This window comes from Lepidochelys kempii, chromosome 7, assembly GCF_965140285.1.
Source record: "Lepidochelys kempii isolate rLepKem1 chromosome 7, rLepKem1.hap1, whole genome shotgun sequence".
In the NCBI taxonomy this organism is placed as follows: Eukaryota; Metazoa; Chordata; order Testudines; family Cheloniidae; genus Lepidochelys; species Lepidochelys kempii.
Genome location: NC_136386.1, coordinates 37,455,911 through 37,481,223, shown reverse-complemented (window position 1 = coordinate 37,481,223; position 25,313 = coordinate 37,455,911). Strand labels below are relative to the sequence as shown.

The 25,313-nt window shown below is 41.7% G+C and overlaps 1 protein-coding gene across 2 annotated transcripts; it reads left to right on the top strand.

The window, feature by feature from the left end:
- The first annotated feature begins 1,560 nt into the window (after positions 1-1,560).
- Positions 1,561-23,464, top strand: ISY1 (ISY1 spliceosome associated protein). 2 transcript variants are annotated; one of them, XM_073352229.2, is made up of 11 exons: positions 1,561-1,688; positions 2,515-2,537; positions 4,161-4,212; positions 6,539-6,604; positions 7,143-7,185; positions 8,302-8,414; positions 11,019-11,136; positions 13,627-13,749; positions 17,982-18,091; positions 20,118-20,204; positions 22,537-23,464. In XM_073352229.2, the coding sequence occupies exons 1-11, from the start codon at positions 1,686-1,688 to the stop codon at positions 22,642-22,644; spliced, it is 846 nt and encodes a 281-aa protein (XP_073208330.1). In that variant the 5' UTR covers positions 1,561-1,685; the 3' UTR covers positions 22,645-23,464. The 2 variants fall into 2 exon arrangements, with proteins under 2 accessions (XP_073208330.1, XP_078709809.1); XM_078853683.1 differs by lacking the exon at positions 6,539-6,604.
- Positions 23,465-25,313: the final 1,849 nt, after the last annotated feature.

Sequence of the window (25,313 nt, the reverse complement as noted above, 5' to 3'; positions counted from 1 at the left end):
CTATTAGCTAAGATGGTCAGGGATGCAACCCCCACACTGGGTGTTCCTAGGCCTCTGATTGCCAGGTGCTGGGAGCGGATCACAGGGGATGGATCACTTGACGTGTACTGTTCATTCCCTCAGAGGCATTTGGTATTGGCCACTGTCAGAAGACAGGATACCAGGATAGATGGACAATTGTTCTGATCCAATAGGGCCGTTCTTATGGCTCCATATTAATTTCTTACTAATTTACATTTGCTCGGTTTGCAAGAATTAAGATATCTTGGGGTTTTTTTTTACTGCCGTCCCTGCAAACTCACTCTAAGCTCTGACCGTCAAACCAGATTATTTCCATCCATCATTCTCACACTGACATTACTTTTAAATAGATTTGCAGCGGTGTCACTGGGCATAATCTCCAATATACAGTGGGACACCAATCTTGGTTGGGGCCTCTGGGCACTACTGTAATAGTAAATTAACGTGGGTGCATAATAATAATAGAGGTTTTATAGATGAGGGCATAATTTGGCCTACAGACAAGTATTACGGAAGAAGATGTGCAAGATGAATAGAACCCTATTTGACCACCAGAGTTCATGGGGCTGGCAATTAACGAAGGTCTGTTTACATGCAAATAAAGGAAATGTGCTATGGAATCCGACAGTCAATGAACGCAGAAACCCACAATACTAGTTTCATAGTCATTTTAAAAAATAGAACTCTTGAAGTATTTATTAGATTATGACAGGTTTCAGAGTAGCAGCCATGTTAGTCTGTATCTGCAAAAAGAAAATTGTGGCACCTTAGAGACTAACAAATTTATTTGAGCATAAGCTTTCGTGAGCTACACCCACTGTCAAAATGTGCCTCATCTCCCCTTTTATGGCTGGTATCATTACTTAGCCCGAGTGGCAGAGAGGTCTGCGCTGTGGATCTAAAGCTTCCAGCACTGCTGATGACCCACCTGGGAACCATATGGCTCTAAGGTGCCGCAAGTACTCATTAGATTTTGAGGAACTGTACTGGTGCGAAGGGTTTTGCACTCCTCTACTATTGAGAAGGTTGGATAACAAAGTTAATGTGCAGGGGAGAGAAGGTTTACAAATAATATTTTTAATTGCCTGTGCCTAGGGCAGGATTTAGATCCAGAGCCGCATTAGGCACCTAAATCCCTCTGAGGACCTGGGCCTTAGTGCTGGGGAAAGGTAGCAGGTGGCTGCGCTGCAGACTGACGCCGTCTAACCCTTTGCCTGCGTGGGAAAAGCCTCAACACACCATAGAGCCCACCCCACTCAGCAGATTTACTGCGCCTGCGCCTTCAAGCAGGTCGCAAGGGAGGTGAGCGCTTCACTGCGCATGCTCCACAGAGAACCACACACTGCTCTTGCGCGAAGACAGCTCAGGCAAGCGCCAAAGTACGAGCACGGGGTGCAAAGCCGGAAGTGTCGCTGCGTCACGGTCCAGCGAGCGGCTGGGACTAGGCTGGAGGGGAAGTTCTGTTTCCGGTTTGGCTCACCTTACGTTCCGTAGCCAACTTCCTGCTTCTGCCGCCTCCTCAATCTTCTTCCGGGGCATTGGCGGCTGACGTTGACCGCTGACCTCCGCCCTGCTCCACCGAGGCGGCGCTTCCTGTTGTCCGCGCGTGGGAGGCGGCCGGAGAAGAAGGTGCCACTTGCGGGGCCCGTGAGGCAGCGGGGATCATGGTGAGTGACGGGCTGCGTCCGCGCCGCGCGCCCTGCTGGGACCTCTTCCCTGCACCCTTGGGATCCCCACGCCCCCTCTGCATACAGGCCGCCCCCGCCCGGCTCCCCGCGGCCCCCTCCACCGGCCAGCCTGGGCCTTCTCTAGAGGCGGCTCCGCCCCGCTTCCCCGGCTGTGTTGTGCCGGGACCCGCGCGCCCACGTTCCTCTCAGCTGCGTCTGGGGCCATGGCGTTCGCACAGTGACTAGCTCCGGCTCGCAAGGGGGCTGCTGCTGTGATTTGTGTTGTGGTGGAGCCTTGGACCCTGGGCCCCAGATCCTTGTGCTAGGCGCTGTACAAACGTTCTTCCCTGGCAGCGTGGAGTTCATACAGGCTCTGTGCATTTTCTCGGGGTCCCACTGTGTTCATTGTGTGCCCTTTGCCAACAGCTCCCAGGACACATGCGTGGGCCTCCCTGGGAAATCCAGTTTGTTCACCCTCTCCTTGAAGCAGCGTCACATTATTTCCCTGTGCTCCTTTGCCAGTCTGGCCATCTGTTCTCTGGTGTTGTATTTAGATTATAACATCTTTTGGAGAGGGACTGTGTTTTCTGAGTTTGTACAGTGCACAGTGAGGTCTTGGTCCATCCTAGGTGCAAAAATAGTATACATAAGATTTAAGGCCTGGGATGGGGGACTGGGGAGATTTTGAACAAAGGTGGGCACTTCGTTCTTATTTTTATTATTTGCAAGCATTTACTAGTGCTAGTCATTTTTGTGCTAGACTGAGGCTGAACTTTTAAGTATTAGTTAACCTGTTAATCTGTTTCTCTGTCTTTTTTTTTTTTAGGCTCGAAATGCAGAAAAGGCTATGTAAGTACAGCTGTGAACTTGGTTATGTTTGTCATTCAAAGTGTCTGTCACAGTGCACTGCCTATTGGTATATGTTGCTCATCACCTTGGTAACTGAACACTTAGATGCGTTCTTTAGCTATTAAGTTCTGTCCGCATGTCTTACCGTCTAAATGAAGTACTTGTTTTTATTTCAGAGTAGTAGTGTGTGTGTGTATATAGATATGCAAATGCATCTTTCATATGTGTATTTTGATGTATGAACAGGACTGATGATCTGCTCCATGCTTGAAAGGCATTGGTATTTCATCCACACTGACTTAAATTCAAGGAACCTTGGTTAATACACAGTAATATTCCATGTTAAACATACCTGTAAAGTATAATTTGTGATGATACTCAAAGTATCAGGACTTTTGTAATACTTCCCCCCTACTTAATCAGCTGTTTTTTATGGCAGTTATGGACATTACAAGATGAAAAATCATAAACCAGTGTTACTGTTTAGCCTCTGGGTTCTAGAAGTGTTACTAAAGTTAGATGTCAGATGCAGGTGTGGTAGCACTTTTAGTGGTCCTTACTGGAACAGCTGTGTTGTCTTTTTGGCTGGGCAGAGGTGAACATTCAGGAGGTGAATGGTTTGAAGTATCTGCTTGCATTATCATGGCACTTGTGCCTCTTTTTCTGTCAAATTGTCTTCAGCATTGTAAATGTGAATTGATTACAGAATTGCAACCCCCCATTGGAGATGTGTGCTAATTTAGATGCTAATATATTATGAATCAATGTGGTATGTCAGTTTGATGAGCAGCACCCTTTATTCTTTGCATGGCCTGTTAGTGTTGCACAAAGTACTTTGTCCTGTGAGAGTTACTTAGCTCATTGCAAAGCGAGGAAAGTGTTTTGTTCTTGGGTTTTTAATTTACAGGAAACTAACATAGGAGTAGCCTGAAGTTACACTGCCATGCAACCAAGGCTTAGTTCAGTCCTTCGCTGCCACGATGGGAGGACTGCAGCATTATCATGTTTATGCCCATACCCTTAGGAGCTGTTTCTTCTGTCTCAAGCAACTGTGTCCTCTTTAGCTCACTAGAGGAGAACCAATCTGAAGTAACCTGCAGTCATCTTGGCTAGAGTCAGGGGTGCTATAACTTTGGTTATGGGGGACAGTGGAGGGATGGGTTTTTGCAGAATCCCTTGGTAGTAGTGGTGGGAGAGATACTTAAAGAAATTTTTAGACATACCTATTTTTAAAAACAAACAAGCTATGTATATTAATCAGCCACAGAACGTACGGAGACTCTTCCTGAGCTGTTGAGAAATATTATTGAAATGTTTCTTTAAAATGAACAAGCTTGATGTAGTAGTCTCCCTCTGCCTCCCCAGCAGGCTGTTGGTACTTCTAATACTAACACAAAATTCATGGCTGGGTGACTGCACTGGTGACTGGTGGCTTCTTCAATGTTGGAATGTTCTTAATGGAAACAGTAGTTATCATTTTATTTTTTGAAAGCCTATATATAATATAGGTGTATCCATGCAGAACTTAACCAGTTAAGTCCTTTGAAAACCTTGGTTTAGAAAATCACTGCTGTTAGAATGAAGAGGTTTTAAAAGTAAACTAATTTCCTTTCTTCCTTTCAGGACAGCCTTGGCGAGATTTCGCCAAGCTCAGCTTGAGGAAGGAAAAGTTAAGGTAGGCTGGAGAAAAATAGGTCTTCTATGTTGGTTTTTAAATGGATAACCAAGAAATTAGTCCTCACCTATCAGCACATAATGCAAAGCGACATGCAGTGCTGCTTCAACAACTGCGAGCAGAAGGAATGTGACCCATGTAATTGCTGCACAAGGGCTAAGGTGGCCACCAGGAAAGGGGCTTAAATTAGGAGAAGCTCTGGAAAGCAGTATGGCAACAAAACCCACAAGTAACAGTTATTGCTGCGGAAGGTCTGAAAAACTGTTCTGGAGAGGCATACAGTGGACCATGCTTAAATCAACTTCTAATACTGTAGATAGTCCATATGGCCAAAGCCAAGTTGGCATTTCACAGTAGAAGCAATATACCTTGATATTGGAAGAATAACAGAGATACCAGCAAGGTCATTCAGAAGGCAATTCTAAAAATGTAGTGATAGAGATTTCCTTCTGCTAACTGAGTGTACATTCATTGACATTGGTTTTGATCATGGGCTTTGTTTGGCTTCTTTCCCAGTTAGCTCAGGAGAGCTAGAAAAGCCCTTTTATAATCTTTTCACTTCCCTAGTATTGTACTACCAAAGTAGCGACCCCTAAGCATTCCACTTCAAGGGCTAATCCAAACTCCGGGCTTGCACATGACACAGCATGCTGTGCCATTATTCAGCCATGTGGTGTCTTCTATCACATCTATGCTTAAATTTAACCATGCATGGTAGGAGAAACTTTTAACCCTCAAATCAAGTTAGATTGGCACATGACTTGAAAAATTGTTGGTCAGTGGCTTTGCGTAAAACACTGGTCAAAAGGTTGGATTCTGAAACTAAAAAAGGACCCATTATCTTAGGCCCTGATTCTTAACTGACTCCCCAGGTGCAGCCATGCATTGACTCCACTGGAGCTCTGTGTGGGTGCAGGAGTCCACTCTCTTCAGGTGAATTGCAAGATCAGGTCAATGGAAGGATTTGGATCAATGTTTATTTCTCAAAATGAGGACAAGTTTCTTGTTTGGAGTAAGTGTTTTTTCAGAAGGAAACACACAACCTACTAAAGGGCTTTGTTCTGAGTTACAATTTTGCATCTTTTCCCCGAGTACTGATACATTTATAAACTCCGAGGAGGACAAGATAGAGCAGTGGTTCTCAAACTGTGAGTCGCGACCCCATTTTAATGGGGTCGTCAGGGCTGTCTTAGACTTGCTGGGGCCCAGGGCCAAAGCCCAAGCCTGAGGGCATCAGCCCTGGGTGTTGGGGCTAAGGTTACAGGTCCCCGGCCTGGGGCTGAACCACTTGAGCTTCGGCTTTGGCTCTCTGGCCTAGGGCAGTAGTGCTTTGACTATGGCCCCCACCCCTGGGTCCTGTAGTAATTTTTGTTGTCAGAAGAGGGTTGTGGTGCAATGAAGTTTGAGAACCCCTGATATAGAGTAATGCAGTAGGAAACCATGGCTATTGCAGATAAACTTTGAACAGGTGGCTTTTCAGGAGTTTCCTAGAGGAAGGGATGATGTGTTTTGGGGGTTGGGGGACACACACTAATTGGGAGTCTGTTCCAAACATAAGGGGAGACATAAATTATGTGAAAGTAAGGCCTGGAAGGAGTGTAAGAAGTGGGAGTAAGAGGAGCTGTAGGGGCAAATATGTAAGTAGGGAGACTTGAAGGTGAGGAATACTATGAATGTATGTATGGAATAACAGATGTTAATGGAAGGATGCAAACAAAGGTAGTGAAGTGGCTAGTGGCAGGAAAGGAAAATGATTTTTGTAGCAGTTTTTTGAATGAACTGGAAGGGTAAGAGGCCATGGAGTTGGAAGCTGTCGTTGTTAATGCAGAAAACTAGGACATGGACTGGAATATTAGCAACAGCAATAGAAAGGAAGGGATAAATTTTATAGATGTAGAGAAGCAATGGAATGGACTAGGTGTGGGCAGAGGAGTCAAAAGTGATGCTACGCTTGAGTCACACTGACTAGAGCATTGCTGGTGATGAAGAATGGAGAGAATAGGGTTTGGAGAATGGAGGGAAAAGGATTTGAATGGAAAGACGACAGGCTCTACTTGTACATGCTGGGCTTGAATTGGTGGCTGTGTTCAGTGGTTAAATGGAATTTATTTAATCAGGGCTGTTATATTAAATCTTTAAAGATGGGATGGGAACACAGGAAACTCAAGTAAGGAGGCACGAGTGGCTGATTTGCCTGGGACTAATCCAGGAACAACTAGGCCATGTTACACTCAGAGCATGAAATATCAGTTGTTTTGGAAACATGTGAAGCTTCAATATTAGGTGGTTTGAAGCTTTACAATGTACATGTCTTTCTCCCAAACAGGAGCGAAGACCTTTTCTTGCATCAGAATGTAATGAGTTGCCGAAAGCTGAGAAATGGAGACGTCAGGTATGCATCGCATATCTAGGCAGTGAACGTCAGGCTTTTCTAATTCTGTAGAGGATGGACTGATAAATAATCAAAATATGCATAATTTTAGCAAAATATTTATACAGTCAAAATTAATGAGATAATTGTACTGAACACTGAACTAAATCTAATTTTTTTGCTGCTAGAATTGTTCTCCTTACTCATGTGTAAACAGTTAAATTAGGGATTGACTGAGGCCTGAGCTAAAATAGAGCGTGTCATATTTTAACCATAATAACCAGAAAGTTAAAGGATAGACTGCAGGTTATTGTTAGCACAAAGGTGCAAATGTCTGTACAAAAAGGAGTCATGGATGATGCATTTCCTAGTATGGATAGTTCTTTAGATAGTCATTCTAAATAGTGTTTGTGCCCAAATTAAACTTTTATTAACATCTTATTGATATTTCAAATATAAGTTCTCTTAAGCATGTAGAATGGTTTAACAGTTGAAACTACCTTGACTTCTGATTCATCAAGAAAAACTAATTTCTTCGTAATTGTTTTTATTTAAATAGATTATTGGAGAAATTTCCAAGAAAGTGGCACAGATTCAAAATGGTGAGCATCTTTTAATTGCAGTTGATTTGTGTGAAACTTTGGTACCAATGTCAGTTAACTCTCTGCTTTAATTTACCTGGCTATAAAATCATATTGGCTGCTGTTTTTAAGTTGTGGATCAGTCTCAAAATAGCACTGCTGGACAGTGGTCCTGGTGACTATTTTAATGCTCGATATCTGACACTGGGGCTAGAAGGAACTCCACCTCTTCAGTGGAGCATAGCAATTGTTTCTAGCAATAATGGGTTTGATGTTAAAACTGCATCATTCTATTTGCCATCTTACCTCCTTCCTTCGCATCAATTCTGGCCTGCTTTTAGTGGATGCTTTTAAGGCTATCTATGGCTAGACCTCATTTTTAAAGTGTTGTGTTGGTTTGCTTAACTCTTACACTTTTTTCAGTATTTGTTGGTAAATATTTACTTTTTTAAAAATTCACAAATTAAAAATCTTTATTGCCACGGAGATTATCTGCACTAAGAAACCTGAGAGGCTATGTCAAATGCTGTTATGAACAGTTCTTGTGTCTGCTTTTATGAGGAGCTACAATAGTCCAATTAAATAGGGGAGAAAAGTCTAATATTTTATCCACCTAACTGTGCTGTTGAAGCTTGTCTTAAGGTTTCATGAATTTAGTTTTGTGAAATGATTGACGTTTAAGTGTCAGTATTCAACTACAAATATTGAAGAAAATTAAGTTAAATGACACCCAGGCATTATACATTTCATGACATGCCAGGACTAAAAATGGATAGGCCAGTGCTTTTAGGAATAATGTACTCTAAGTACTGGTCATGGACCAGTGAGCCGTCACTTTTCATCCCCATTTAAGATATTGCTTCCTGGCAGAGTGGATAAAAATGAGTTTCCTATAGGAGGGTCAGTACCTAGTCCAACTCCTTCTCCCCAAGGAGGGGCAGTGTGCTCAAGTTAAGTCTTTCGAGCCCTCAAACTGCTTGTTCAGAGGCAAGAACTCTGGTTAAAGCAAGAAAAGTGCTGGGCCTCCAACAAGAGTTTGGAGAGTATTCCCCATAGGGGAACAGAGAGAAATGAGTCTTTCCGAAGTGGTTAGTATACAGTGCCTGTAAGAACTTCTTCATTTGTTTTATCTTGAAGCTGGTTTAGGTGAATTCAGAATTCGAGACTTGAATGATGAAATTAACAAACTTCTAAGAGAGAAGGGGCACTGGGAGGTCCGGATAAAGGAGCTGGGAGGTCCTGATTATGCAGTAAGTATAAAACAACTGTGTTGGTAAACAACATCTCTGCAGTTAACTGTGAATGGCTAGCAAAGTGAAAGGCCATCAACCCAAGACTAGAAACTTTAATCTACTGAATATTGGATGTCCAGCATTTCATAGTGTATACAACAGAGATGTATTAAACACGTTTGGTTATTTTTTTCCTAGTGGCTGGTATTTCAATGATTAACACATCTTGTTCAACCTCTAAACACGCTGAATGGCATGTTAGATCAAATAGTGATGTCCTATCTTTCTCTCCCTCTCCAGGTTCTGAAAATGACTATTTGATGGCTTTCTTTCAGCCTTAGGGTCTTGTTAAGATTAGGCTATTAGTATTTTTTGTTCAGAATCCGAAGAGATACACAAACTCTATCTGCCACTTTCTGTGGCTCCACTGTCCTATATTACATGTCAGTCAGTGTGTAAAGGTGATCAGAGAGTAAATCCTCTGACTGATCATGAAATAATTAAATACTTGACTTTTGACATACAGGTCTCTGACACAAAACATCTCATGATGAAAGATCAAAATGTAATTTGTAGGGCTGTCAATTAATCGCAGTTAACTCATGCTATTAAAAAAATTAATAGCAGTTTAGTTCTGTTTAACAATAGAATACCAGTTGAAATTTATTAAATATTTTGGATGTTTTTCTACCTTTTTAAATATATTGATTTCAGTTACAACACAGAATACAAAGTGAACAGTGCTCACTTTATATTTTTGATTACAAATATTTACACTGTAAAAAAAAAAGAAATAGTATTTTTCAATTCACCTCATACAAGTACTGTAGTGCATTCTCTTTATTGTGAAAGTGCAACTTACAAATGTAGGGTTTTTTTGTTACATAACTGAACTAAAAAACAAAACCATGTAAAACTTTACAGCCTACAGGGCCCACTCAGTCCTACTTCTGGTTCAGCCAATCGCTAAGAGATACAAATTTGTTTACATTTACAGGAGATAATGCTGCCCATTTCTTATTTACAATGTCACCAGAAAGTGAGAACAGGCATTCACATGGCACTTTTGTAGCTGGCATTGCAAGGTATTTACGTGCCAGATTTGCTAAATATTCGTATGCCCATTCATGCTTCGGCCACCTTCCAGAGGACATGCTTCTATGCTGCTGATGCTCGTTTTAAAAAAATGTGTTAATTAAATTAGTGACTGAACTCCTTGGGTGAGAATTGTATGTTTCTTGCTCTGTTTTACCCGTATTCTACCACATATTTCATGTTATAGCAGTCTCTGATGATGATCCAGCACACATTACTTGTTTTAAGAACACTTTCACAGCAGATTTGACAAAACACAAAGAAGGTACCAATGTGAGATTTCTAAAGATAGCTACAGCACTCAAACCAAGGTTTAAGTGCCTTCCAAAATCTGAGAGGGTCAAGGTGTGGAACATGCTTCCAAAAGTCTTAAAAGACAAAAACTAATGCAGAAACTACAGAACCTGACCCACCAAAAACAAAAATCAACCTTCTGCAGGTGGCATCTGACTGAAATGATGAAAACGAACATGCGTCAGTCTGCAGTGCTTTGGATCATTATCGAGCAGAACCGCCATCAGCATGGATGCATATCCTCTGGAATGGTGTTGAAGTATGAAGGGACAAACGAAACTTTAGTGCATCTGTCGCTAAATATCTGGCAATGCTGGCTACAACAGTGCCATGCGAACACCTGTTCTCACTTTCAGGTGACATTGTAAACAAGAAGCGAGCAGCATTATCTCCTGCAAATGTAAAGAAACTTGTTTGTCTGAGCAAGTGGCTGAACAAGAAATAGGACTGAGTGGACTTGTAGGCTCTAAAGTTTTACCTTGATTTGTTTTTGAATGCAATTATTTTTTTGTACATAATTCTATGTTTGTAAGTTCAACTTTCATGATAAAGAGATTGTATTACAGTACTTGCATTAGGTTAATTAAAAATACTATTAGTTTTTTTTACAGTGCAAATGTTTGTGCACTGTAAAAAAAAAAAATAAAAAATAAAAAAAATCAAAAATAAATATAAAGGGAGCACTGTACACTTTGTATTGTGTTGTAATTGAAATCAGTATATTTGGAAATATAGAAAACATCCAAAAATATTAACATAAATAATATTCTATTATTGTTTAACAGTGCAGTTAATTGCGATTAATTTTTTTAATCACTTGAAAGTCCTAATAATTTGTGCTGATTTATCAGGCCCTTCTGTTAAAAGTTGGACTGGTAAGGATCACATAGGGAGTCGGATCGTAAACTTCTGTGTATGGCATTTTAATCCCCTCTTGTCCCTCTACTGTAAAATCCAGCACGTGAGATGACAAGGTGGGTCTGTCGTGGGTCAGAGTACTCCATGTTTTGCGCAGTCCTTCTAACTGCTTGGCACTCAATAAAAGAGAGGACATTTTCTCTTTTGAAAAATAAAAAGATTGTCTGAGTGGGCTGCTACTCCTGAATCATCTAACATACCTAGAGAACAGTTTTTTAGCCTAGTAAGCCAGAGAATGGGTAATGCTAATTAACATGGGGAAAGAAAAATGACCATGGACAGGAGCAATGATTTTTATGTACTTTATTTTTAAAGAGAGTTGGTCCTAAAATGCTAGATCATGAAGGCAAGGAAGTTCCAGGAAACAGGGGTTACAAATATTTTGGAGCTGCTAAAGATTTACCGGGTGTCAGAGAGCTCTTTGAAAAGGAACGTAAGTAACTTTAGCTGCTTTTCAGAATTATTTGTTGTTTCTGTATTGATGGGTGACTATCACAGATGCGAAGTTTCCCCCACTTCAGAATTGTGGCTTTTTCAGCCAGGATAACATCAGTGATCTCTAGCATCTCTGTCATACAAAATGTGTCATCTGGAATGTAGGGTGAATCCTAGGGAAAAGGAGGTGGGCATACATATTAGGCTAGTGATCAGTCTAGTCCAGGGGTGGGCAAACTTTTTGGTCCAAGGGCCAGATTGGGGTTGCAAAACGGTATGGAGGGCTGGGTAGGGAAGTCTGAGCCTCTGCAAACAGCCTGGCCCCTACCCTCTCCCACTTCCCACCCCCTGACTGCCCCCCTCAGAACTCCTGACCCCTCCAACCCGCCCTACTCCTTGTCCCCTGACCACCCCCCCAGTCCCCTGACTGCCCCCCTCAGAACCCCGGACCCATCCAACTCCCCCTCCACCCCTGACCGCCCGCGCAGAACCCCACCCCCTATCCAGCCCCCCCTGCTCTGTCTCCTGACCGCCCTCCCTCCACCCGAACCTCTGCCCCATCCTCCTGCCTCCCCCTCCCCCCCTTTCCATGCCGCTCAGAGCAGCAGGACAGGCTTACTGGAAAGCCTGGGGGGTGGGCGGGTGCAAGCTGCGCTGCCTGCATGGCAGCATGGTTGTGGGGGGGGAGGGGCTGGGGGCTAGCATCCTGGGCCAGGAGCTCAAGGGCCGGGCAGGACGGTCCTGTGGGCTGGATGTGGCCGGCGAGCCGTAGTTTGCCCACCTCTGGTCTAGTCAGACATTTACCATAGTATAACTTAAGTCCTCCATTAAAAGCTCTTTCCTTGACTGAGAAGAAACCCATTTATTTACATACCTATTCTTTCACAGCCATGATTAACTTGATTGGAATTAGATAAAATTGTTTTTCTGCACTCCCGAAGCTCAAATATTTTATATTCATTCAGTGACTGTTCCAAACAAGGGCAGGATGATAAAAGGGGAAATTTCAGAGTAACAGCTGTGTTAGTCTGTATTCGCAAAAAGAAAAGGAGTACTTGTGGCACCTTAGAGACTAACCAATTTATTTGAGCATAAGCTTTCGTGAGCTACAGCTCACTTCATCGGATGCAGTGAGCTTGAGCATAAGCTTTCGTGAGCTACAGCTCACTGCATCCGATGAAGTGAGCTGTAGCTCACGAAAGCTTATGCTCAAATAAATTGGTTAGTCTCTAAGGTGCCACAAGTACTCCTTTTCTTTTTGCAAAAGGGGAAATTGTCTTCTCTTCCCTTCCTTATTTTACAGTCATGCTCCAACTCCTGTATCTAGTATGAAGTAGAGACCACACACTTTTCTAAGGCAGGATGGCATGCCTGTAAGCTCATAAAACTAACCTTTGGTTAAAATTATTTGATGCTGTCCTGTTAAAATGACTCTACCTGTGTTCAGCTCTCCACTCCAGATTTCATATTGACTAAATCTCATGAAAAGGTGCTTCTTGTATTCACTATAATGCTTAAGAATGTGAACTAACTTTGTAGTAAAAGGAAAAGGTAAATATCCTATGGAAAATTTTTTCTTTATTTGTATGAGTTGGATTTAATCTAGCTTGTGAACTAGGTAAGCCATTGATCAGTAACAGTATAGCAGTCTACATATAGTTTCTGATTAATGGCCTATCTAATCTTCTATCTCAGTCATTTTTTTTTTTTTTTAAGAGGCAGGTGATCAATGGATATCTCTGTAATGTGTGTCTAGTGGACCTATTGACCCTTTGGCTGGTCCTAGCCAATCTTCTGCATAAATATTGCATAATTTGGTCAAGAGGCACTTGGGCCTAAAAGCCCAAATGGAACCATTTTACACTTTTTCCTCAGGAAGCCTTGCTCCAGAATCCCCCGGGGTATGTCTACACTGCAATAAAACACCCACAGCCGGCCTGTCTCAGCTGACTTGGGCTTGCAGCATTTAAGCTGCAGAGCTATAGTGTAGAAGTTTGAGCTTGGGCTGGAACACAGGCTCTGGGATCCTCCCCCATGCAGGGTCCCAGAGCCTGCTCTCCAGCCGCAGCCTGAGCCTGTACGCTGCAATTGTATAGCCTCACAGCCTGAGCCTGTGCGTCTGAGTCAGCCGACATGGGCCAGCTGCAGTTTCATTGCAGTGTAGACATAGCCACAGAGGGCCATATGGGATTTCCCTATCCACTTTTAGATATTGTCATCCACGGCTGAAGTAGGGTTTGTAGAACTCAAAGAAACTACTTTCTAGGAGCACTGGTTGGCAGCATGAAGCTGGCATCAATTAAAAGAAAATTGCCAGAAAGTGGAAGCTGATGGGAACGTGAGGGGTTAGGATGATGGTCAGATCTGCCTCGTTAGACAAATGGTACAGGGTTGATGTGATCCATGAGGACAGGACCAGCCCTCATGGATTGGTAGAATCATCTTTTTTTCGGGTCGTTGAGAGTGTGATGGTCTCTTGTTCCTTCAGCTCTCCCTCCTCCAAGGAAGACTCGAGCTGAGCTTATGAAGGCTATTGATGCGGAGTATTATGGCTACAGGGATGAAGATGATGGCGTCTTGGAGCCATTGGAACAGGAACATGAAAAGAAAGGTATGTGAAATCAAAAAGTCCTATATAAACTGGGTGCAGCTTCATTTAAGGCTGTTTCTGGTGTCCCGAGCTTGTTACATGTAACCATCTCCAAGTTGCATGTTACTTAGCGCAGAAGGGTTGGTGGGTTTTTTTTTGTTTTTTGCCTTTACTTTTTAAAATGGTGCTTCACTGCCTTTTCTTCGGTGGTTTGTAGATCTTCATTGTACGTAGTTCTACCTACAGTGAATAAGCAGTACTCCTACCTTTGATAGTTTAACTTAGTGTACTGAAAGCTCTTTGATAGGAATATTTTTGTTGTCCCATTTAACTACTGTGCTTCCATTTAAAATAAAAGGGTAGGCATCTTCCTGTCACACTTTCTGGCTGTCTCTTGCTGAAATTTCAGTGTAAAACTTTATTCAGCAACCTTTGAGTAAGTTATATAAAAATCCAACTCAGGAAAACTAGCATATTTTCATTTAAAGAGGGGATGCAATTTCTCTCATTCCTCCATCTGCTTCCAAACAAAAGTATACAGCTGCAAGGACTAATTTTTTTTGGAAGCCAGCTGGCTTACACCTTTCCACTGGAGCCAGTGGGTGCTGGAGAGCCTGGATATCTAGATACTATACCAGGTACTGCCACTAACACAGGCTTTGGGCACGTTAGCCTCTCTGTACCCGTGTTCCCTGTCTGTAAAATGAAGATACCAGTTTCCCTGCTTTTGTGTAGAACTTTAAGGTCCACTGGAAAAGGGCTATACTAGCCCTGATTGCTAGTATTACTATGGTGGGGCATACATGAATTCAGTAGAACATCTTACAAAAAAAAGTCCATTGGAATGTAACCTAAACTTAGCATTTAGAAATGTGCATTGGTAAGACTGGTTAAGTTATTTATTGATCCTAAATGGCTTGCTGCATAAAGGAGTAGAAACCATGTGTGTGATTGACCACCTGACTCCAGTTAGCCTAAGCATATGCTAAACTGTTATGTCTGTAATCACAAGGATACAGGGGAAACTAATCATTGTAATTCTTATATTATGGAAGGAATGAGCCTAAAGCAAATTAGATGAGCCACAGAGGAAATAGCTGAGCTGCTGTAATTGATTACAGGGGGAAGCTCTATAAATAGTTATGAAATACTGCCTTTCACCTGGTTTTTCTTCCCACTATGACCTCAATATTTATGGAGAAAACATTAGGTTGACTTGAGTTAGCTCATCTGCATAGCCAGTAAAAGTCCCAGGTTATACCTTCTTGAAATGAATATCTGTGTCGTTGTAGACTTGATATTATTCCATTGACTTCGTCCCTTTCTGGTTTACTTCAGTCTCTTTTGAATACATAGAGACAAACCTGTATTATATACTTCAGCTGAGTCAAATGATGTCAGAGCCACAGGTTATGCACTCAACCTTTTTTCAAGTCCCTTATAACAGCCTTTTCTTTCATGGCTTCCCCCCCTCATTTCTAACTGCAGGCTTGTTTTTCCTGCAGAGCTGTTCTTTTCGGATAGCTACTCTGTGACCTGATCTGACCATAAATGCTAATCCAGGCTGTGTAGTCATCAACTTGCATCTGTTCTGCTGCAGCTAGAAGGAGCAAACATTCAGTTGTAACATGTTTGAGCAGGCCCCATGTGTTGCACAATACACAGCACTTGAATTGAGCTGCAAAGCCAGGTCCCCTTTCACTACCTGCAATTTCAGTAGCACAGGAATGCTGAAAGCTGTGCAGTAGGGAGAGGTATATAGGAAACCATGTTAAAAGAAAAGGAGTACTTGTGGCACCTTAGAGACTAACAAATTTATTTGAGCATAAGCTTTTGTCACGAAAGCTTATGCTCAAATAAATTTGTTAGTCTCTAAGGTGCCACAAGTACTCCTTTTCTTTTTGCGAATATAGACTAATACGGCTGCTACTCTGAAACATGTTAAAAGAGAGCCTCTAAGGACTGCAGGGTGCTGCCTAGCTTCCTAGTTACTACAGGATCTAATGGTAGTGCCTCAAATCGGGGTCTTGCTGCATACCTAGGGTTGGAGCATAATTTGGCTTCCTCCTGGATGGAATGTGCAAGGACAGAAGTAGGTAAGAATAGATCAAGCCGATCTAAGGGAGTGGGTGATGATCTAGCAATGGTTGGACTGGTGAGAGTAGGAGGGTGCTTGGCGCACAAGGAGGGTTGGTAAAGGCAGCAGTAATAGTGTGGGACTGGGCTGCCATTGACTGGGATAGAAGCATTTGGCAGGAATGGGATTGGATCCTTTGTGGAAAGAATAGTGGGAAAGCACAGTGGAAGGAATGGATATGAGAGTAGCAGGGATATGAGAGTAGCAACAGTTGGAGTGTTGTGGGATGGAGCCTAAAGTGGGTGGAAGGTAGCAAAAGGTGGGAACAGGGAAGGGCTGGGAGCTCAAATACGCAGAAAGGAGTGAAGCATTAGAGTGAAAATAAGATCTGAGCATATATAGGGGCTGGTGCAAACATTAAAAACGTCTAGTGTTTTATCTTGGCATCATTTGGTTACAGACAGAAGGGGTAGTGTACTGGATTCACGTGACTGCTTAAGAAACTTTCTCCCCAAATGACACTGTGCCATCTGTAATAAATGGAGATGCTCAAGCCCCTTGGTTTGAATGCGGGGAAGCAGGGAATTTAATTGGTTCGTGTAAGGTGGAATTTGTTGGCCTCTGGAGCATGCTGTAAGGAGTATATGTTTTCTCTAGCTTCTTTTGATTGGGTGGGGGTTCAGGGTTATGAGGTCTCATGAAGAAGGTTGTTATTTTGGTGGGCAATTCATTGGAGTTCGGGAAAATAATATTTTGGATTTTTAACGTGTGTGTGTTTCAAAAGCTTGTGTAAGCTCCTAGAATTGTTGGGATGGGTGCTTCAGATATTTTTTTTTTTCCTCCCAGTATATGAAGGACTGCCCCAAAGTAGTAGCACATGACATCTTTAAGATGTTTTTAATAGAAAAATAAAGGTCACCAGTTATGTGAGACATCATCCAGGCTCTTTTATGGTCTGCTCATGTGAGATATAGAATTAAAAGGTTAAACACTACTTGAACTTTCCTAATTAGCAGTAGCTTTCTTTTTCATCACTTATGCTATCACGTAGCAGCACAGCTATATGACACTGGTCAGTTTGTTTTCTCCTGTAGTTTTGTTTCTTTACATGAGTAAAGAAGGGCTAGTAATTCCCTAGTTGCTGTCAAAGATGAAAAATTGCTGCTTTCTGGGTATTGTAACTCTAACTGCATGATAAGAAAGCTATTAGCAAATCTCTGTGGGCTTTTTAGAGACATTGCTGTCTTCTTTGCTAGGAGACTGACTAACCTTGAATGGTTGAGATGGGCTGTCATTGCATACGTTGGTAGTCCTTGCAGGATATTTGCAGGCTCATTTGAGATAGATGTGGACCCTAACGTGAAGGCTGCAAAATCAGGTAAAGGCATGAAGAAAAGAGGAGTGGAGCAACGTTCACACTACTTATAACTTGAAGTAGCACAGCTACTGTTATGGTTAAGGGTGTATTAGCATTTGCAGTACCCCAGGTATAGTAGCCCAACAGTAGTTATCCACAACATAAGGTCCCTACAACCAAGTCCAGTTACCTTAAATAGAAGTACATTTCATTTGGCATGGATTATAAAATGGAGAAAATAAAAATGAGTCGAGCAGAACGTGGTTTAACCATGTAGTAATTACTCGAGAAATTTTGTATTTGACAGCCTTATGGTACGTTAACTGCCATCAAGCAGCCTGTTTTCGTGTGCCTGCTTGCACTACAAATATAGCTGTGGTATTGAATCCATTTAGAACAGTGTTCCCTGGATCTGGTTCCAACACAATTATAGTGTGGAGTCTGGGCCATTAACCATGTTCTGTAACCAGTCTAACAACTTGGTCACGTTCAAGGTTCAGCCTGGTTACAGTGCAGTTCACACTAAGTGTGACTTTGTCTCCCTTTGGTAGATAACTACCTTTCCTTGTTTTGGGTCTTCCTCTGCCTTTGAACTAATGGACCTAGTCCTTTTGCTCAATCAGTAGAAGCTCATGGTTTTTAGATGGAGGTCCCAGGTTCAATCCCTGTGGATCTAACCAGGAGCATTGTTACAAGTGCATGATAAAAGTCTGTATACAAGAACTCAGAAGAATTAGCATCAGCTCTAGAACTGACTTTTTGTCTGACATTGCTTTTAAACCTAGTTATGTAGTATCTCCACTTTGTTTTTCTACCCAGTCATAGCAGAAGCAGTGGAAAAATGGAAAGTAGAGAGAGAGGCACGACTTGCAGGAGGTGACAAGGAGGAGGAAGAGGAGGAAATAAACATATATGCCGTTGATGATGAGGTACCACAGTGAATAAGAGACTGAAGTCTTGATAGCAATTAATAGGCTGGATAGCATGAGTATCCTTTGGATGTCTTCAGCATTAATTACTTGGAACCAGAATGGCTGCTTTGTTCTGAGGAGAATTTTGCTACCCTCTGTACTGTTTGCATGAGTCGGGCCCTACCAAATTCATGGTCCATTTCGGTCAATTTCACTGTCATAAGACTTTTAAAATCATAATTTTCATGATTTCAGCTATTTCAATCTGAAATTTCAGTGTGTTGTAATTGTAGAGGTTCTGACCCAAAAGGAGTTGGGGGTGGAGGGGTGTCGCACGGTTATTGTAGGCGGGTTGTGGTACTGCTCCCCTTACTTTTGCGCTGCTACCGGCGGTGGCACAGCCTTCAGGGCTGGGCAGCTGGAGAGCCACTGCCAGCAGCAGCGCAGAAGTAAGGGTGGCATGGTATGGTATTGCCACCCTTACTTCTGCTCTGTTTCCTGCAAAGCTGGGCCCTCAGTCAGCAGCTGCCACTCTTCAGCCACCTAGTTCTGAAGGCAGTGCAGAAATAAGGGTGGCATGGTATGGTATTGCCACTCTTACTTCTGCACTGCTGCTGGCGGGGCGCTGCCTTCAGAGCTGGGCACCTGGCCAACAGCTGCCACTCTCCGGATGCCCAGCTCTGAAGGCAGTGCAGAAATAAGGGTGGCAATACCGCAACCTGCCTAAAATAACCTTATGATCCCCCTGCAGCTCCCTTTTGGGTCAAGACCCCCAATTTGAGAAATGCTGGTCTCCCCTGTGAAATCTGTATAGTACAGGGTAAAAGCACACACAAGACCAGATTTCACAGTCTGTGGTGCGTTTTTCATGGCTGTGAATTTGGTAGGGCCCTATGCGTGAGTTTTTGGTTGATACAAATTAACACTAGAATGGGGCTTTTGATTCTAATGCATGCTTAGAGTGTGACCAAAGTCAGCAGGTTGGGAAGGCTTTTTCCTGTGATTGGAATGAAAACCAAGTAAGAAGACTAATTTTGAGTTTTTATTTGTGGGGGATGGCATAGATGGCATTTGAGATTCTGAATCTCTCAAAAGGTTTTTACTTATCAGTACAGATACGACAGTGTACATACAATATGTAGAATATTTAGTGTCTGTAGTTGAACTTAAGTTGTTTTGTGTACAGTAGAACTTCACTTATTCACACTTTGATGTACTACAAAACTATCCTCCAGCTTTTCTCTTCTGTGAAACACAGATTAGCAAGGTTCTGCAGGTGTTAATGAGCAGGGGTACTGCTGTGACATCACGCTTCCTGCAAGGCAGTGGGGGGAGTGCATGTCACTCCTAACCCTATCCCACACTCACTGAGACCTTGAGATAGGGCTACTTCTGTCTCCTATTCCTGGGAGGTCAGCAGCATTGCAGAAGCATGTTCTGATCGCTTGCATGCAGCTCTGCTGGGCCTGTCATAGGAACTAGTCTAGCTGACAAAGTTTGCCTTGCTGTTCCCCCACCACCTTGCTCTGTCTATATCTGTGTTAACTCCCATGGCTACATTGAGCCCAGCGGTGCGGAGTGAGGTGACAGCTCTTGAGCAACCACTCAACGGAAAAATGGCATGGCTGTCTCTGTAAAGGCCCCAATCCCCTGCCTGAGTTAACTAGTTTCTCTGCACTGCCCCAGCTGAGAAATGTGGGAAAAGTAAGAACATGGCTCCACATCCATGTGGAGAAATGTGGGAAAAGTAAGAACATGGCTCCATACATCAGCAGCACAAGGGGTGGCACCTGGTACATAGGAAAGTAAGCAACTCTGTTTTAGGACTTTAAATAGCAGGGTAAAGGTGGTGTGATATTTCCCTATTGCTACGTGGAGTGCAGTGTCTCCCACAGTGGTCATGCCCTTAGCGCTTTGTGGTTCTCAAGTTTCAATAATTTGCCTTGGGATTGCCTCTACTACTGCAGATCAGTGAGGTTTAGCTGTAGTAACCTGTTGATGGAAACTGCAAAATAAGCTTGTTTAAACTTCTTTCATTTTGTAGTCTGATGAGGAAAGCAGCAAAGAAAAAGAAGGCGAAGAAGGCCAGCAGAAATTTATTGCCCATGTTCCAGTGCCATCACAACAAGAGGTAAGAAATAACTGGGAGACAAAGGCACAAATGGACATTCGCAGGTTGTTACAATGCAGGACCTAATTAATGGCACGCATCCTATAGAAGGAGTTCCCTACTGGTTAAGGGGCAGAACTCCTGGGTTCTCTTCCTGAATATTGGCTCATTATGGAAATCATTAAAGCTCTTCACCTCCATTTACCCATCTTTTGAAATGGGGATGTTTACCTTCCAGGAGCATTATCGGACATAATGTTTGTAGTTTTGAATGTTTTCCTCTGAGAGTCTCAAACATTTTGTAAAGTAGTGTGCAAATAAGAATATACTTTATGATGGGTTACTCGAAAGATAATCCTGGTTTGCTACCAATAACTTCCTAAGTTTTTGAGTTTGGAGTTTTAGCATCTGGCTTTTTTTCTTGTTAACTTTTAATGCCTCTATTTTTGTTTGTTTAGGGAATCAAGTGATCATTCTTAAAAATGGCCCTGGTTAGATGAGCCTGAAATCAGTCACTCTTTTTCTGTTCACTTTTGAAATTGTTTTAGGGTACATACTTAGCTTAATTTATCAATTTACCTGAAACAACTCTTGACACTTCTCACCTAGTTTATGTTTACCTAGCACTAGATACCCCCTAATGCTTGGCACCAGAGCCTCAGAGGAAAGAGAGGACAACAGTAATATATCCATATGAAATGGTTGATAAGCACAGTGTTAATCTATGCTAAAATGAGATGGCAAAATTATAGGAGAGAGAAATGCTGCAGTCTGAATAGCAGTACTGTTGATTTAGTGAGCACAGCCCTGTGAGGAACAGTCAGAACAGGGTATCTGATGCTGAACTACTGTTCAATGATGTAGGCAAGGGGAATTATAGGGGGATTCCAGTTGTAAAGCAAAAAAGTTGTCTCTTGGGTAAATATATGCAAGTGTTAATGGACCAGACCCTTTTATATGCAAGTGTTACTCATTGGAATATAATAATCTGTTTCTAATGACTAAATCATCCATTTCTTATTTTAATGTTTGCCTATTGCAGCCTAGAGCTAGAGCTGAAGAGGAAGTTATTTTTAATCAAAATCAGTGTGGATATAATTTATAATGGTGTTCATTCTCTGAACGAATGAACTTTTTAAATGTCATGTACTAGGTACAGTCTCATTCAGACAAATATGTAATAGTTTTTAATAGGAATAACATTGATTTTGCAGTGTACTTGTGAATAAGAATTATGTGGATTTCAAAAGGAATGAGGAGTGTATTTTAATTATCTTGTGATGTTTGTATAGAAATGCCAGTTTTACATTAACTAAGCTTTGTACCTCTTCTGATGTAAAGGTTCCTGAAAAAGGTATGATCAATAATAAGGCCTTATCCTAAAGATATAAATCAGTGTAGGTGCAATTCCACTTCTTATTTTGTACTCCTTGTGGTGATATTTGACTTTCAGAGGGAACAATTAGAGAGATGGGGAAAAGTAAATGACAACACTGATTGTACAAGTGGAATTGCATCTGCTGATTTATATCCTTAGGACAAATGTAGAACTTGTTGATCATTTTCTCCTTGGCAACCTTTTAAATGAAAAATCCATATTTTTTACATGCAATTGGAATTTCTGCACAAAACTTTTGAAATACTAGAGCTTGGTTTAGACCAAAACCCAGGATCTGAACTTTCTCATGTGTTTGGAAGTTCAGATCCAGACTTTGTGGCTAAGGGCTATCTCTTTAAAAAACTGTTGTATGTGTTTGAGCATAGATATAGAGTTCAAGTGAAGATGTTTAATCCTGTAATTGTCAGAAACCTAGTGGTGATTTTATTAAGACTGCAACATATGCAGGCAGTTTCTTTTATTTAAAAAACAGCAATAAACTTTGAAATGAAAAGTAAACAGTACAAATTAACCTATTGTGGTATGGATTTGGCCTACTTTTAGAGCTGTCATGTTTGTGCATCCAAATCTCATTGCAAAGCCCTGTAATGGGAAAATGACTCACTTGAATTATTTTATCCAATCAGAGTTATGAGCAGATTGTCATATTCAATATAATGGAAGATGAGTCAGTCCACAGAAGCTTTTTAAATACTAATGTGCAGTAGCAAAGCTGTAAAGTCATCAGTTACTTCCATTTCAGTGATAGGCTTTGCTGACCGGCATTATTTTTTAGCTGAACGTTGGGAGCAATATGAATACTATTGCTGCTTCTGTCCTGTGCAGTACCGCTTTCTGATAAAAGGTCAACTTCTTCCAGCCTTCACAGGCTGTTTTCTTTTCTGCCTGATCTAGAATCTCTGGGTTTTAGTGATTGAACTGAAGGTTGAATGATTTTATGTTTTGTATTTGCAGATTGAGGAAGCTCTTGTCCGTAGAAAGAAGATGGAGCTCCTCCAGAAGTACGCCAGTGAAACTCTCATGGCACAAAGTGAAGACGCTAAAAGACTCCTAGGGTTGTAGTGTCTCACCACTTAGTAGCATGATTTTTTTTAAAATTTTTTTACAATCCATCCTGACAGCAGTTACTTTGATCCCCTAAATATAGACTCATCAGCAACTGTTAGTCTTTGCTAATGCTAAGAATAAAAGATGATCCTCCTGCATATTTTCCTAAAAAATTCCAGTGTTTTAGGTAGTCTACTCCATATAGGTTTGTCCTCTCATCTGTCTCCACCCTAAGGAATGTATTTGTTGTCCCTCAGTCTCAAAAAATGACCAACAAAAATAAGTTGGCCTCCTTCATGTTTTCAGTACTATTTTTTTTTTCTAGCTTCCATTTATTTCCCCTACTTCCCTGTTTTCCCTTTTCTCTAGTGGTCACTTCCATAGCGACCACTCTTGAATGGAAAAGCAAACCAAAGAGTTTCCTTCTGAAGCCAGAGGAGATGCCCTAGGAGTGACATGGCTGGCAAATACTTTTCATTCCTCCACATTCTGACTGTTAATTCTGCCGTCCTATGGTGACCTCTAGGTGCAGGTCTGCTAATTCTAAACTATTAGGATAGCCTATAACCTGTTAGTCTGAGATGGAGTTTGAAGACCGTTTCCATGATTATTTCATAAATTTCGGAAAAATAACTCAAACTCTGAAGAAGTAACCTCTCAATTATCTGCCCAAGTGGTGCAGTTTTCTTGTAGTCTAAACTTCTTTTCCTGCTATGATTCATAACTGTTTCTGGATGGATTACTAGAGTGCTGGATATTTCAGCAATTATTGTAATTACTTTTTCACCTTTGTAATAAGTTACTCAGATCTTTTTAGTAAAGCATTTTATACAAACTAATTTTTTTCTATATTGTTTTCCATCTGACTCAAAATAATGTGTTTTCTCCTTACTATAACTAGAGAAGGGAAGTCATAAGATCCCTTAGCCAGAGGGCTGTTAACTCTCACATCACCAGCTGCTCTTGGGTGCTGTAGCACATGATGAGGCAATCTCTGAGGTACCGAAGCTATGTAGTTTTAATAACTTATGAAACCTGAACATCTTATAGTGTACAGGCATGAATGGAGACTAACTGGAAGTCACTCCTGTTCACAGAGCATAGTCTGTGAGAAATGTAGCATTCAACAAACAGGCAGATTCTGTGCTAGCTAAAGTTCCCAGGCAGTCTTAAAATGTAGCCCCTGTGTATTGCATTGCAGTAATCCAGTCTGAAGGTGGCAAAGGTATGGATTACTGTGATGAGGTCTGTATCTTGCCTAGTACAGATATTTAAAAAAAATAAAAGCACTCAAGGCCACTACTGCTATTTCTAGACCTACAAGAAGAGTAGAGAATCTGAGTAGAAGCAGAGACTCTGACAACACCTAAATTGGAAACCTGAGTAACAAATACACATCTCCCTCAATCAAAGGAGTTGATAATACTACCACAATTTACTGAGTCTTTTTCCTAGCTAGCCAGCATAAGATCAGTTGTTTTGGGGCTGAGTTTTTGCCATTTTACCCTAATCTGAGCTCTGATTTTGGTCAGCCACTGTGGTAAGGGCCATTAGCTGTTACCATACAGGTCCATTGAAACAAACGTAAAGATGGGTGTGACCTGCATATTGAAAGCCCCTCAGCCTGTACCACTTCACTAACTTCTCTGGTAGCATCTCATGTGTTGAACGGGATGATTGCCAGAAACCTACTGCTTGAGAGAGCCCTTAGAGCAGCTGAGCAATTGCTCAATGCTGTCCTCTGGATCCTCTGAAAATGGAGCTCTTCAAACAGGGGCTGCAGCTTTTCAACACCATCTTGTGCTAAGTGACAGTAAAGGCAACATGAACACTTGAAGTTTTTAAAAAACATTTTATCCACTTCCACAAAAACCTACCACCAAGACCCAGTGCGATGCCCTATGCTATGCTCTGGGGTAAAACTGCATTGAGTAGGGTCAGCAAAGCCTATAAGGACTTCAGATATTTTCAGAGTAGTGTTTGTTACACTATAACGTGGTTTATGTAACGGGCTTCCGTGTGTTTTAGCAACATGACTCAACTACTTTATGAAAATTGCTGTATGCAATGATTTTTATCCCCATACACATGGAATTACAGTATGCTAAGGTAAAATGAGAGCAAATAAGAGGTAGCTGGAAAAGATGGTTTTTCAGAAGAAATTTGAAAATGGGTCATGAGAAGAATACCAGCTGCCGAAAAGGGTTGTTTCCACTTAGCAACTGAAAGCTTATTTAGTTTTAATGTGGAAAAACAGATATAGTATGTAATTATAGAACATAATTTTAGGCTGACTGTTGCATTAATGTCTTGCCTAATTGGGTTAATTTGACTGACTGTAGGCTCATGACCAAGATTTGACTCAACCAGTTTGTTTAGCAAGCTTATTTAATTTAATTCCCCCTCTTTTCTCTGTAAAGAACATTGATGGGAAAGTCATGGTAATTGTTTGTAGAAGAGGGTTAATGAATGGGAGACATGAGCACCATAAGTACTTGTGTTATAATACTATGGCCCTTTCACTTCATTTAAAGACAGTCACAGTGCTTTCAGGCCTTTGCCAGTTTTTTCTCTTAAGAGTTCAATTTCAGTAGGCTTATGCAAAAAATCTAGTATTAACATCCCACTGAGGATAGCCATGAGATGGTGTGCTAAGACACAATTTAGGAGTCTTTGAAAAGCTG